This window comes from Atractosteus spatula, chromosome 1, assembly GCF_055471065.1.
Source record: "Atractosteus spatula isolate fAtrSpa1 chromosome 1, fAtrSpa1.hap1, whole genome shotgun sequence".
Lineage (NCBI taxonomy): Eukaryota > Metazoa > Chordata > Actinopteri > Semionotiformes > Lepisosteidae > Atractosteus > Atractosteus spatula.
This window is the reverse complement of record NC_142706.1, coordinates 62,159,532-62,172,739: the sequence shown is the minus strand read 5'-3', so window position 1 is coordinate 62,172,739 and position 13,208 is coordinate 62,159,532. Positions and strand designations below refer to the sequence as shown.

Sequence of the window (13,208 nt, the reverse complement as noted above, 5' to 3'; positions counted from 1 at the left end):
GCCAGGAATGTACACAGAGAGCGACTGGGAAACCAGGAATGGGGCTCAGGGGGGACGCGTTCCCTTTAAAATAAGAAAAATCCGGCCGGGGCGCAGTAGCTATCGGTTTCCTGCTCGTATTGTACCTCATTGCAATGTCTGCGCTCGGGCTGGGGGTTGTAAGTGAGCCAGGAAAAGCAGAGGAGGGGGGCGGGGGGGGGGAGGGCCTGGCGTCAGCCGACAAAAACAGCTGTGGGACTGTGGAGTGGAAAACAGTCGGGCGTGAGAGAGGGAAGAGGGGAAGAGAGAGACTGACAGAGGGTCCCCGCTCTCTATGGGTTGTGCCTGGAGCTCTGAGTGCTGCGGAGAGGAGCTGTGCCCGGTGCCGGTCGAGGGGGTGCCCAGGAAAGAAGGCCCGGGCGCTGCGGACAAGATGAGGCTGACGAAGGTAGGATCCAGAAAAATTCAGGGCAGGTCCGGGGCTGGCATTCCGAATCGGATTTGTGTTGCTGCTGCCTTGGGTCTAAGGCAAGTGTGCTGCTTTCTCAACTCAATCCGGCTTTCCAACAGCGGCGCTGGGCAGGCTGTGCAGTGTGTCTTGCTGTCGCAGGTGGCCCAGGATCATCAGGATCTCCAGGGTCTGGATCTGGGCCCCGGGTTCCGCCGATGTGGTCCCAAAGAGCTCAGGGACGAATGCATTCCATTCCAGCTGAGGTCTGGATCACTGAATCAGTGTGGCTAGGACCCGGGCTGTAGATCTTTGGATGTAGTCAATCTCTTCACCCAGCTTCTCGAACCTGGGCCCAGCCGCTGCTGTGTCATGGCAGGAGCGTTCTTCTGCCCTGGCTGGACCACAGGCCTTTCTGTCTAAGTGTGAAAACTCTGATTAGGTGCTTGCAAGGAATTGGATTGTCTGGAGTAGCCTTCAAACTGCAAAATTAGTGGGCAGTGACAGGATGATGTTTAGAAAGCAGTCTCCGGGATCTTGAATATGCTAGGGGTTTTTAGGTTTGGGGAAATGGCTGGACTGACAGAAAAGCATGAAGACACGTTCACATGAGGGGGCAAACTGTACTTTGGGTCCTGTGCATTTAATGGCAGGAATGGAGGCCCAACACCCATTTAGAGGAGGATATGTCACTTTTTATAAAGTTTTGTGTTCGTAAACCATGTGTCCAGAGAATCAGGCTATTCCGACAGTGCTGAGCAAGTCCAGAAATCCCCAGCCTGTTTCTGGACCACATGGGGTGAATGTAAATGCACAGTGAGCTTACTCTTTTATCAGTGTGTACTCGCTTGTGTACTGATACAACTCAGGCTCTTAACAAAATATAGGAGTGGATAAGCACCACTCTTTGAATTTCACAGGAGTGACAGTGGTACAGTACACATCCAGTTTTCAATTTGGATCCTGAAGGTCTAGATAACTGCCTCGGTGTCTGACTTTCATTCCAGTGAATGAACAGAAGCCCTCCTAACTAACAGGAGGGGCCCCAGGAACAGGTGTGTTTGTGCCTGCTCCCTTTGATGACTGGTCTTGTTCTTTGTCACATGCAGTATACAGTACATGATCTCTGTGTCAAAACCACCTCTGCAAGCCTAGGTGGGCGTTATTGTGCGTTACTGTAATGCTCCTAACATTTAGATTGCTCTGAGGAATAGGAAACTGTCAGGGAGGAGTAAGATCTGTATTTCTGTTGTGTTCATTGGTGGAGCTTGTGGACCGGCGGGATCTGGCAGAGAGAAACGCCAGAGCTGTGCACTGAGGGACTGGGATTGCTGTGTGTCACTCACCCGCAGTTTGGCGGCGGACTGGGTGGGGGGGTGTTGGCTGTTGTGCCGAGATGAGACCTTGTGTTCATCTGCGCATGGCTGGAGCGCTGGGCTGGAGGAGGACGATGCGGCTGGAACGCCAGGAATAAAGGCGAAGTTTTCATCTTCTGAAATCTGGGTCCAAGTCCTGGGTTCTGGTTTGGAACGCTACCCTACTCACTCTGATGTGCGAAGTATAAAAAAAAATCTACAAGCCTTGTTTTTGACTGGAATTGTCACCAGTTTGGTGCTGAAATCCAGGGAGAATTTAAAACACCAGGGCATTTGAATTGTACTATTAGAAGTGAATCCTGTTCCGGTGGTGTTGTTTACTGTAACTTTTGTGTAATCTGTGACTCTCCAGTTTGACAGTAGTTCTACTTTGGCAGTCTTGTTGTACAGCTCTTCAGGTCTTAAAGAAGGGCTTTGTTTTTCTGCCAACAACGGAGGCAGCAGTGTGGCACAGTGCTTGGTGTTCTGCACTAAATGCACCTAGAAGGTTGTGGGTTAGAATCCCAGGTGAGACAGTACTGTTGTACCCTTGAGCAAGGTGCCTCACCTGAATGGTTCCTGTCAAACACCCAGCTGTGTGAGTTGGTGCCGGTGTAAGTCACTTTGGACCGAAGCATCAGACAAAAATAATATAGCTTTCTCAAAATCTAGCTCCCCTGTCCTTGTATCTGTAATACCTGATGAGGCCCAGGTTCCCATAGCAATAAAGATAAGAATGTTGGCAATGGCTGGTAGAGTGGTGGTGAGCTTTGCTGCCTCGCCTTGGGTTAAATTCTGGGCCTGGGGTGCGATATGTGAGGAGTTTGTATGTTGTCCCCATAATTGCGTTTCCTCTAGTGCGCTGGTTTCCTCCAATAGTCCAAAGACATACTGGTAAGTTAATCAACTTCTGGGAAAAGTGGCCCTGTTGTGTGGTTGTCTGCTCTGGGATGGAGTGGGGTCCCACCAGGGTCTACCCTGCCTTGTGCCTTTTGCCTGCCGGGGTAGGCTCTGGCACCCCAGCTGCTTCAAAACTCTCTTTTAGATCCTGTCAGGAAAATTAAAATTGTAATATCCTGAATTAACCTTGAAAGGCTGGTTGTAGTTAGGGCAAGGTGCTCAAGAATTGAAGTGAGTTCTTAAGCATTGTGATCCCATAGTTTTCTACCAAGAGGCTGAATCTTCGGGACTCATGTGGTGACGTTTTCTGCAGAAGACTAGTGAGATCCGGAAAAGGCGCCACTTCCCTGGAAATGGACGCCAACAGGCCTTTCCCAGCTTCCTCAGCCGGGATTCTCATAGTAAACGCTGCAACTGTCTGTGGCCGTCAGTAGTACTTCCGGATATAGCTTTCCCAAAGCATGCCAGGCATTCTCTGGGAATTACAGAGAGCTCCATCGGTTTCCTCCGGGATATTCCATGGAGATCATTATACAAACGTCAGCATTAAAAAAAAGTGCTTGGAAAATTTTCGCTTGCACACACAAAAGAACATTTTGTAAAATCAACATCCTCTCCCTGTGTTTAAAGGAATATACTCTGTGGCCTCAGTCGATACTGTAGTTGGCCTGTCTCTTCATTCTCTGATTGTTGGTTCAGCTGGGATATTGCCCAGAGTGGCTTTGAGATCTGTATAACCTGCAGACTGAAATGTTATCCAGCATTTTTGTTTGAATTTTTGGCAATGAAGTAACTTAGCATTTATGGTGAACAGGAGGTCTTTTGGTTTTGAATCACTGCAGACTCGTAAAACAGTGTTTTTTGTTTAGTTCTGATTTTAGACAAGGGGATTCAGACTCTAGTCCTGGGGTGCTGAGTGTTTTGTTACAAATTAAACAATTTAAAGTTATTAACATTTTCTTATGCTGATTTACAGTTGAACTCTCACAATGTTCACTTCATTAAAGGTTAAGTTAACCTATAAAACAGTGTTGATCCAGGACAGAATTATGCTCCTTCAATTATATAGGTAATTTAAAACATTACCAGAAGACAGCAGCCCCTGTAGGTAGGTGGCTCTTTTACTAAGATCAGAAATGAGTGGCTTGCACGTAACATGTAGTGAATGTCTTACATTTTAACAGCTGTGTGTTGTTTTAATGAAAGATAGGTTGAAAGTAAACTATAAGATGGAAACTAAGCTGCTAAGCCCCATGCTGAAATTGCAATGATCACATACCTATATAGAAGCACTCACATGACCTCATGGATTATATATACATTTATACCCACAAGATAATTAGAGCTGTACCAGGGAATACGTGTGTGAGTGTGTCGCCCAGAGTGATAGACTGTAAGGCCAAGGTGTGGGAGCAGGGCTGGATTGTAATGAGGAGGAATAATGGCTGTTCTGGTCTCAGCATGTGGGAAGCAGGGGTGTGTGTGGATATAAATATCCCTGTTGAGTGGTCCTGTGACCCCCGCCCACCCCCTCTGCTGTCCCCACCACTGACCCTGTCCTGGCAGGAATGTGACGCTGCTGGTTATAATCTGCAGCCTGGCTCCATGCAGTGTCTTCAGCTCCTGACCTCTGTGTGTGCCTGCTTTAAAGCAAGTGCTATCGGCTCAGCACAGGTGGTGTGACAAGCAGGGGCTGGGGGATCAGAGGACGGGGTAGAGATTAGTCTGAGTGCGCTGTGCTCCTCGGTGCTCACCTTTGGAATAATAAGACCCCTGTGTGTATTCCAGCAGATTAAAGCATCCTGCCAGCTTTAGAAGGCTGGTTATCTCTGCAGACCAGCCTTCCTTTTGCTGTTCCTTAATCATGATTAGCCTGTATCACTAATTGGAATTCAGTTCAAGCACAGATGAGTGGTGTTGTGTCTTGGATAAAGCAGCTCTGGAATCAGTCCAAAACTGAGCCACCAGATGCGTTCTGGACACCAACAGGCTGAAGGAACTGAATCTAATTAAGTCTTAAACAGACACACATATTCAGACTTCTTTCGATTGAACAGTGAAACACAAGTGAACACTACAGGAAAGTGCGTTTTAAACCAAGAGCAGGAGGCGCTTCTTTACGCTCTTTACACAAAGAGCTGTGGGAGTGTGGAGCATGCTGTCCACTGTGTTGCGGAAGCTGATACCCTGGCTCTGTTCAAGAAACGGCTGGATGAGATCCTTAGATCAATTAACTACTAACGACCAAACGGGCTAAATGGGTCATATGGCGTCCTCTCTCTTTCTTATGACCTTACATTCCAGATTAATCCTTACTCCAGGAGTTTGGAGTCAGCACCTTTATTTATCAAATACCCACCCAGTCTGGAAGTGCCAATTGTTCTCAGGCTCCGATCTCTGGCCACAAGCCCTCCACATGCTCAGGTCAGATCCAGACCCAGGGACTGGCTTCTCTGACACGCCCGCAGTCAGCTCGATCTGGTGAGCCGCTCAGGAAGAGCTTTACATTTCTACCATCACCACTGATGCTGAGGGCACAGACGACAGGACACTAGGTGAGGCTGTTAACACTGATCTCACTATCCTGGATTCCCAAGAATTCGAACCAGACTCTGCAGCTCAGCCGAAGGTTTGCCTGAGACTACGATCTGAGTCTGTGCAGGACAGTGGCATTAAGGCTTGGACCTGACACCCCTCCATCAGCAAGGCTGCGGTGGGGCTCATTTTGCAAAGCGAGCCTATTACTGCCATGGGTTCCTCTCTGGGCACTAACATTTTCTTTTACTGTTGCCGTGCCTTAACGTGCACTTGGGCTGCAGATCTCGGACTGGCTCCGTATTGAGGTGTGGCGCTGCATTTCGGATGGGAAAATAATCTACCGTCACCATCTCAAACATTCTGGGGCTCCCTGTAGCCGCACAGAGCAACATGCCAACGATACAGACTCCTCAGCAGCGTTGCACTTCTCCCGCACGGTCAGCGTGTTTCTCTGGCAGTTCCACAAACGTGCCCAATGTGGAGCGACGCCATTCAGCGGGTCCCGCCCCTCCCCCCGCTGTTTCCCAAGCCGACCGTGTGGGGCTGGTGCCCGCGGGCTGCTGCAGGCCCTGTGGTGATCTGACAGCGGGCTCTTGTCAGGAAGCTGCAGGCCTGCGCTGTGCCTGCAGGCGGGCTGGGAGTATGGGCAGAGATGTTGAGACAGAGTGTGTGCTCGTGTGTGTGTGTGTGGAGTGAGGGGTTTGTGATTCAGCGGTTTGTTAATACACTTATGTAAACATTCTCAGGACAACAGGGGCTGAGAGACACCCCCCCCCTCTGTACTCCAGGAGAACAGCTGGATCTCATCAGCCCCTGGCTCTGTTCTCTCTGCACTCATTCCTCCTCCTAAACACAAGACCCCAACTGTTCCTGCGCTCCCTTCTCTCTCCCTCACGGGCCTCCCCTCGTCCTCTTCCTCTACCCGGCTCTTTGTCACCCTGGCTGTGTCTCTCTCTCTCCTCCTCTCTTTCTCCTGTTCTTTTTGACTTCCTCTTCGCAGACCCATACCTGCTGTCCGCCTCCCCTCCTCCTTCTCTATCTCTCTCTGGTTCTGTGGCGACCCCTCCTCCATTCCGTTCACTTCCTGTCTTCCCAAACTCCCACGCCAGCTCCCTGTTTCCCATCACCCTCCTGGCCCTGCCCGTCTCCCCCAGGACCACGTGTCTCCCTCTCTCCAGTCTGCGAGGACGCCTCCTCGTCAGAGAATCCCTCCAGATCCAACATGTTAAGGAAAGCCAGAGGACTCTTTCGCGGCCTTGCCAGTCACGCCCTCCTCCAGAAAAGAGTGACCATTAGTGCCCCTCAAACATAAAGTCCCTGGACGTCTCCGTTTTTGGCCCAGTGGAGCTCTGTGGAACAGGATCCCCACAAAGTGGCTAAGGCAACAGTACATTATTTTTATTTATGGCTTTGGTTCGACTGTGTTTTATTGTAAATTGCCCTGAGATGATGTCATGACAGGCGCTGTATGAAATACCATTATTATTATTGTTGCCATAGAATTTGTGGGCTTAGCTTCTGAATTTAAAGTTGGTTGGTGTGGGGGGGGGGAGAGGGCAGCCCCCACTGAAAAGCAGAGGTCACATCTGGCTCTGATACTCAGAGACGATCCCCCTCTTAAAAGATCACAACCCGCAGCCCCCTTCCAATCATCTTCCATTTCCCATTTTCTTCTCATCCCGGCCCCCCAACCTTTATCTTGGCTCTCTGCGCGCCGAGCTGGTGCAGAAACTGCTCGCACGCGCCGACGATCACCCCGGCTGTGGCTTTAGAAGACAGAAGGCAGGGGCTGAACCTCAGCTCCTGTCAATTTGACAACAGCGTCATGCACACATAAACCAGTGACCCCCGGGCACTTCCTGTCTACTCCCTGCCTCCCTCTGTTTTTGTAACCTCTGTGGGGCTCCCACCCCCACCTCCATCCCCACTGTATCCCCCTGAACTGGGCCTTTCAAAGAAAAAAAGAAGAAGAAGAAAAATAAACTCTCAGGACCCCCCCTCTCTCAAATATGTGGCGGAAATTCCATGACTTCAATTCTTATTTTAGTAAAAAGGCTAGGGCACTTGTGTTTTATGCACATAATCCAACACTTAATCCATGTGTTTGCGGGTGGAGAAGATCCCATGGCTGGAATGTTGTTGTGAAAGCTTATGGGAGATGCTTCCTTTCAAAAGAGCCCTGCTGTCTTCCGAGCCTCAGGCCCTGTAATCTGCTGCAGTTCGGCCTTGCTGTCACTCAGGTGGGCGAACGGCTCAGGCGGCACCGCTGTGCTGCCCAGCAGTAATTACACATGAGCACAGAGAAAATCGGAACTTGGTGATATGCCAAAACTCAAAACTAAACTTGATCACTTGATATAAAAGCGCCTCAAATATTTGTTACCCATTTTGTGTGGTTCGTGAATACCTGTATACATAAACAAGTACGAATGAGCACACAACGTTGCCTTTTCTCTGGGGAAGAGACCATAGGCTATGTTGTCTGTCTGTTCCCACTCCTCCTGTGCCTCCGTGCTCTGGCTGCAGTTTGGCTTCCATTTGCGCGTCTCTCCGAAGCATGTCGCTGTCCCAGAGTATTCCCTGTGCCAGACGTCCAGAGCCGTGTCGGAAACCAAATCAGCATCGCTCACGCCAGTGAACCGCGACTTCAGCACCGTTTCAATAATAATAATAATAATTGCTTACACTTATATAGCCCTTTTCTGGACACTCCACTCAAAACGCTTTACAGGTAATGGGGACTCCTCTCCACCACCACCAATGTGCAGCCCCACCTGGATGATGCGACGGCAGCCATAGTGCGCCAGAGCGCTCACCACACACCAGCTCTCAGTGGGGAGGAGAGCAGAGTAATGAAGCCAATTCATAGAGGGGGATTATTAGGAGGCCATGATTGGTAAGGGCCAATGGGAAATTTGTCCAGGACACCAGGGTTACACCCCTACTCTTTTCGAGAAACGCCCTGGGATTTTTAATGACCACAGAGAGTCAGGACCTCGGTTTTACGTCTCATCCGAAGGACGGCACCAGTTTACAGTATAGTGTCCCTATCACCATACTGGGGCATTAGGACCCACATGGATCACAGGGTGAGCGCCCCCTGCTGGCCCCACTAACACCTCTTCCAGCAGCAACCTTAGTTTTTCCCAGGAGGTCTCCCATCCAGGTACTGACCAGGCTCACACCTGCTGAGCTTCAGTGGGCTGCCAGTTGTGAGTTGCAGGGTGATATGGCTGCAGAGTAATATAGCACTTCCCCAGCTTGTTCCGTCTGCAGGGAAAGCCTTCGTTTTCATGCTGGTTATGAGGTAAGGTCAGTTAAGAGTCTTGTGCTGTGGAAATGGAAAGGCACTTTCAGGGTATTAGGAGAATCGGTGTCCAGTGTCTTAGGCAATGGGACTGGTTTAAAAAGACGTGGCTTGACGTGATTGATTGTACTAGGAAAGCACAGTATTTGGATGTTGGATTTGATGAAGCAGCTGAATAGTTGAACTTGCATTAATAGGAATGCTGAAAATGACCAATGCTGGATGAGTCTATATTTGTTCTAATTGTTTGATTACTCGTTATGCATTATACAAGCAGGTGACAAATCCTACTCAAATTTAAAGTCTGGAGGTGAGATAGGATCAAATCCTGAAAGGTATCATGACTTGGCTATGTGTCTCACCATTGCTCCGTGAACCTACAGAGTGTTTCATTTGCTAACTGATTGGTACCTGTTTATGGAGCTGTTCTTCGGTGTTCAGAGTTACCCATCTCAGCCAGTGCTATTCTATGGCAAACTCTGAATGGTCGAAGCGTGCTTTCACGCAGCTGCATTGAACTTGAAGGTCAGGCAGAGATCGGCCAAGCTGAGCTTTCTGCACTGTCTCTAAGCATGGGTTGTGGCACTGTGGGTAAAATATTTAAAAAAAAAACATGGGGTTTAAAAGTATGTGTTTTAAAAGAGACATCTCAGGCTCATAACAGATGCACAGTGTACAAACCTCACGTATGCAGGGGTCCCCTGGGTGTGCTGAGTTATTCCCTAGAGTCCTGCAAAGGGGAAAGACAGGGCTGGGGGGGACATTTAAGCGACAGAGAAGTGCTTTGTAAAGAACGGGCTGAGCACGGGCTGCCAAAGGGACAGTTTCTCTAGGAATGCGCGCTGGCAGCACTGCAGAAGGAGGCCTGGATTCCTGCCCTGGATTTGTAGATGAATTCCAAGTGCGCTTCACAGAAGTGCATTTGTGAAACGTTACATATGTACCGTCAGCTGAAAAACATTAGTACTTTACCAGCCGTTCCAGTGAAAAAGTGAAATTGAAGTACCATGAACAAGGAGGTGAAATGAAAAACAAAGATCAGTGAATGCAGAAATTGTCTTCTGATTTTTATCTGGATAAATATGAAGTGGGCACCTCTTAATCTGCAAGAAAAACCAAGCAGAATCAGGGCAAATTTGAACTTTATTTAGGATTGGGGAACAGGTGCATAATTATTGCTAATGAGATATTTTTTCCCACAAATTCTTAATTAGCTAGGATCTGTAAGTCAGGTTTCATCTTCCACTGGTGGTCTGGCAGTGATGTATGGTTTATCTCATCACCTTGAAATGTTAAAAGCCTACTGAGTTCCTTTGCCTTTTTAAAAAATATTTAGACTTTAGTGCATTTTTTCTCATGTCCAACAGGTGGAGCCATTGCGCATGGATTTGGCCTTTTCAGTTATCACTCCCAGGCAACCGCTGAGTATCTACAGCTCAGTTACTATAGATGTGCTAAACTGCAGAACTTCAGCATAAGACTGATAAATGTGTGATTACTGGCAAAGCTTAACTCTTTGGTGCACCCTTGTTCAGCAGTAGTAGACAAATATAATTTGTTAATAAAAATTATGCAGCCGGTCCCTATCCCTAAATAAATGTATACATTTTAAACATTCTTATGATGTTATATTTAATGTACGAACACATAAAGGACTCTTTTCTGGTATAATGCTAAGCTTTAAAGGTGATCAGTAAAGATTTTGTTTTACCAGTCAAACCAGTCAATCAGACTAGGAGGCTTAGCGAAGCTGCGAAACTGTAGAAGCTGCAAAAGAAATTCAGAAAGAGACCAAATTCAGGACTGAGAAATCAGGTTGACGACATGTTATTCAGACCAGTGCAGGGTGTAGGTAGCAGATATGTAAACTGTAGATCAGTGATTCCCTGCCCTGGTCCTGCAGGGACACTGTCTGATGGTTTCATTCCAGCCCAGCTCCACTAATGACTTGATCTGCTTGCTTGTTTAGTCTTTGAACTTGTTTCTTCAGTGAATCCTGAATGTCAATAATACTCCACTTCAGGAGTACTGTTTCCAACAGCCTCAGCACACAGATCTGTACACAGCCTCTCCTCAGCGTGCTGCCTGTTATTTCTGAGTTGACAGCTCTTAGTAGCTGGTCAGTTGTTGATGAACAGTCACAGGGTGGAAGGACACTTTGTCAAACACGCCCGTAATGAGCTTTTGTTCCTTCTGCAGGTCCAGTTGGCTACGTTTCAGACAGCACACCTAAACGAAGCCGGTTCTGAAACTCAGGAAATAGTGCAGGGTTGATACCCATGAGAGATGTTTTTAAGAGCAGGAAGTAAATGTACAAATATGCTCCTCATAGGAAACTGAAACCAATTAGACTGCGATGAAGAACTTGGAGGGAGCACAAATGGCACATTCCAACACGCTTTGCTTCTGCAAATGAAGACCCCAAGTGAGACAAGAGACCGAGTTGAATACAAAACGCTCAGACTCTCCCTCTCTTGTCTGCGCCAAGCTAATGGAAATCACGTGAGAGGGCAGGATAAATTAAGGCAATCAGTGTGGCTCTGTGGGTAATGTGGTGTGAAATATTCAAGTCAAATGACTGGGAGGCAGCAAGTCTGTTGCTCGTGATGGCTCGGGTCTGTGCCAGCCTGCACTTTGACCTTTGATCTCATCACATTTGACCTCTTTCACCATTGATGGGGCTTGTGTGCATGGGCATTATCCTGGGTTCTGATGGACTGTACATCTTTCAAGTCTCAGTTCAGAAGACCGAAAACCTGAGAGCACAGAAGCAAAGACTGAAATATTTTACTTTAAAACGTCCACGCTTAAACATCACGAGGGAAAAAAGAGAAACTGAAAAGTTGGGGTCACTCCTGACATTTTGTCTCCATTTCTGTCTTGGAGGCTGCAAGATCGGTTACACTATTGTGTATAGCACGGAGGAAAAGAGAAGTTAGACAACTGGTGGCCAGGAATTAAAATAGGTTTATCGTTGGTGCTGTCAGGCTATAATTACAAAAAGATTAAAATTGCTTCTGTACCTAAACAACCTATGGATTCTTAGTTCAGCATGACAGTCCCCAAGAAGTTAAAATAGCCACAATTTTTAGGTGCAAAGTCCAAAATGTTCCACATCTGTGTTTCCTAGAAATGTTCTTGTGTTAAAGGAGATTGTTTAAGGAAAGGTGCATAATGTCAATTAAAGATGAGGGACTTTGACTAATATTTATGCAATAGTTGCCGGACAGGTGGAGAATCACAAGCTGACCATGACCGATCCTCATAAAAGCATGTGTATAACAAATGGCTGTTCTACGCAAGAGCAAGTTTTTATTTTTTGATCACAGCTGACAAATGTAATCTTAGAACATGGCAAATCTGTCCATAGAACGAGGAATTCCCTCTTGTTATTCCTATGGAATTGGCATCTTCATGCAGAGATTTAACTGCTACACAGGGGTGAATTTTTCTATACCTCAGATGAGTTTAAAATGTGGAGTCCCTCTGGTCCCCCTGAATCCCCAGGCTGATAGATCCCGAAACTCATTCCGTACAGCTGGACCGGAGAGGCGCCTCCAACCCTGGATCCCCGAGGATGGGAATCTAGGGGGTGAGCAGTTTCACTGTATGAGGCCAGACTGCTGCCCTTCTCCCCACACATCTGCTCGCAAGTCCTTTCTCTCTCTCCCCCCGGAGCCCTTGAATTCACCCGAAGAAAGCTAACGGCATCTGGTGTCACTTCCATTTTCATCGCGGCATTGAAGTGAAATTCCCCCAGAGCAACTCCATGCCCTTCTCCGAGCGCTGCCTACACCTGGATCCCAGACCTCCCTGATGTTGTCATTCCCCAACAATGTCCAGATTTCAGTCGGGAAGTTTTAACACTCAGAAAGTAAATCGAGCCTGGATGCAGGCCTGCTCTCACTGTGGGAAACAGCACGTCATGGGGACCTCTTTAGGATAATTCCCAAAGAGGCTCATAAGAGCAGCCAACATGTTTAGTACATGGTCATCTAAACTCTCTAGATTAAAGGTCCTGGTACAAACCTGTAATTTGAGTTCATGACAGAAGAAAGACGGAGCTGTGTTAACTTTGTGACAAGGAACACCAAGAATCAATTTACTCCCCCCCCCCCCCCCAAAAAAAAGAAAAAGACATTATGCTGAAAGAGTTTTACGTAGTTCACAGTTAAAAATCTGCAACTGGCAAAGGCTTTGTGTATAATATCGACAACCCCTCTCGCTGAAAATTTGAGAAGCGTTTGGAAGAAAAAAGCATTGAATATTTGGGGCGCGGCATCCTTTTCAAGTTGGCATTTGTACCGTTTTGAAACTGGAGGTTTAATTTCTCTGTGGAAAAGCACCGCATTGATAATGTTACATTACTTGACGTCAGTTGTATGAACTTATTCTAACCTCTATAAAGCGAAGGAAAAAAAAACAAATATCAGATATGCTGGTTACCGCACGTTTCACCGTCGTTAAATGTTTCTGAAGTACAACAACGAAAATTATCTTATTCATTAGGTTGGCTGTCGCGTCCGATCTGACAACACATTTCCATGACTTTAATCTCCATCCTTCTGGAAACACTAATCATTATGGGAGGGGGCGCTTTTGAAAAAGCGATTTCAGAGTGCGAATGCCACGCATTTCTTTAAACCAATCAGAGTGCAGGAACCCCACCCACTTAATCCAA

The 13,208-nt window shown here is 47.4% G+C and overlaps 1 protein-coding gene across 2 annotated transcripts in view; it reads left to right on the top strand.

Annotated features, from left to right (window-relative positions):
- The first annotated feature begins 266 nt into the window (after positions 1 to 266).
- tns2a (tensin 2a) overlaps positions 267 to 13,208 on the top strand; it is a 70,108-nt gene continuing 57,166 nt past the window's right edge. For both annotated transcript variants that reach the window (XM_088914988.1, XM_088914978.1), the window contains exon 1: positions 267 to 427. In XM_088914988.1, the coding sequence (XP_088771114.1) occupies positions 314 to 427 (114 nt within the window). In that variant the 5' untranslated portion in view covers positions 267 to 313. The remainder of the gene's footprint in view (positions 428 to 13,208) is intronic.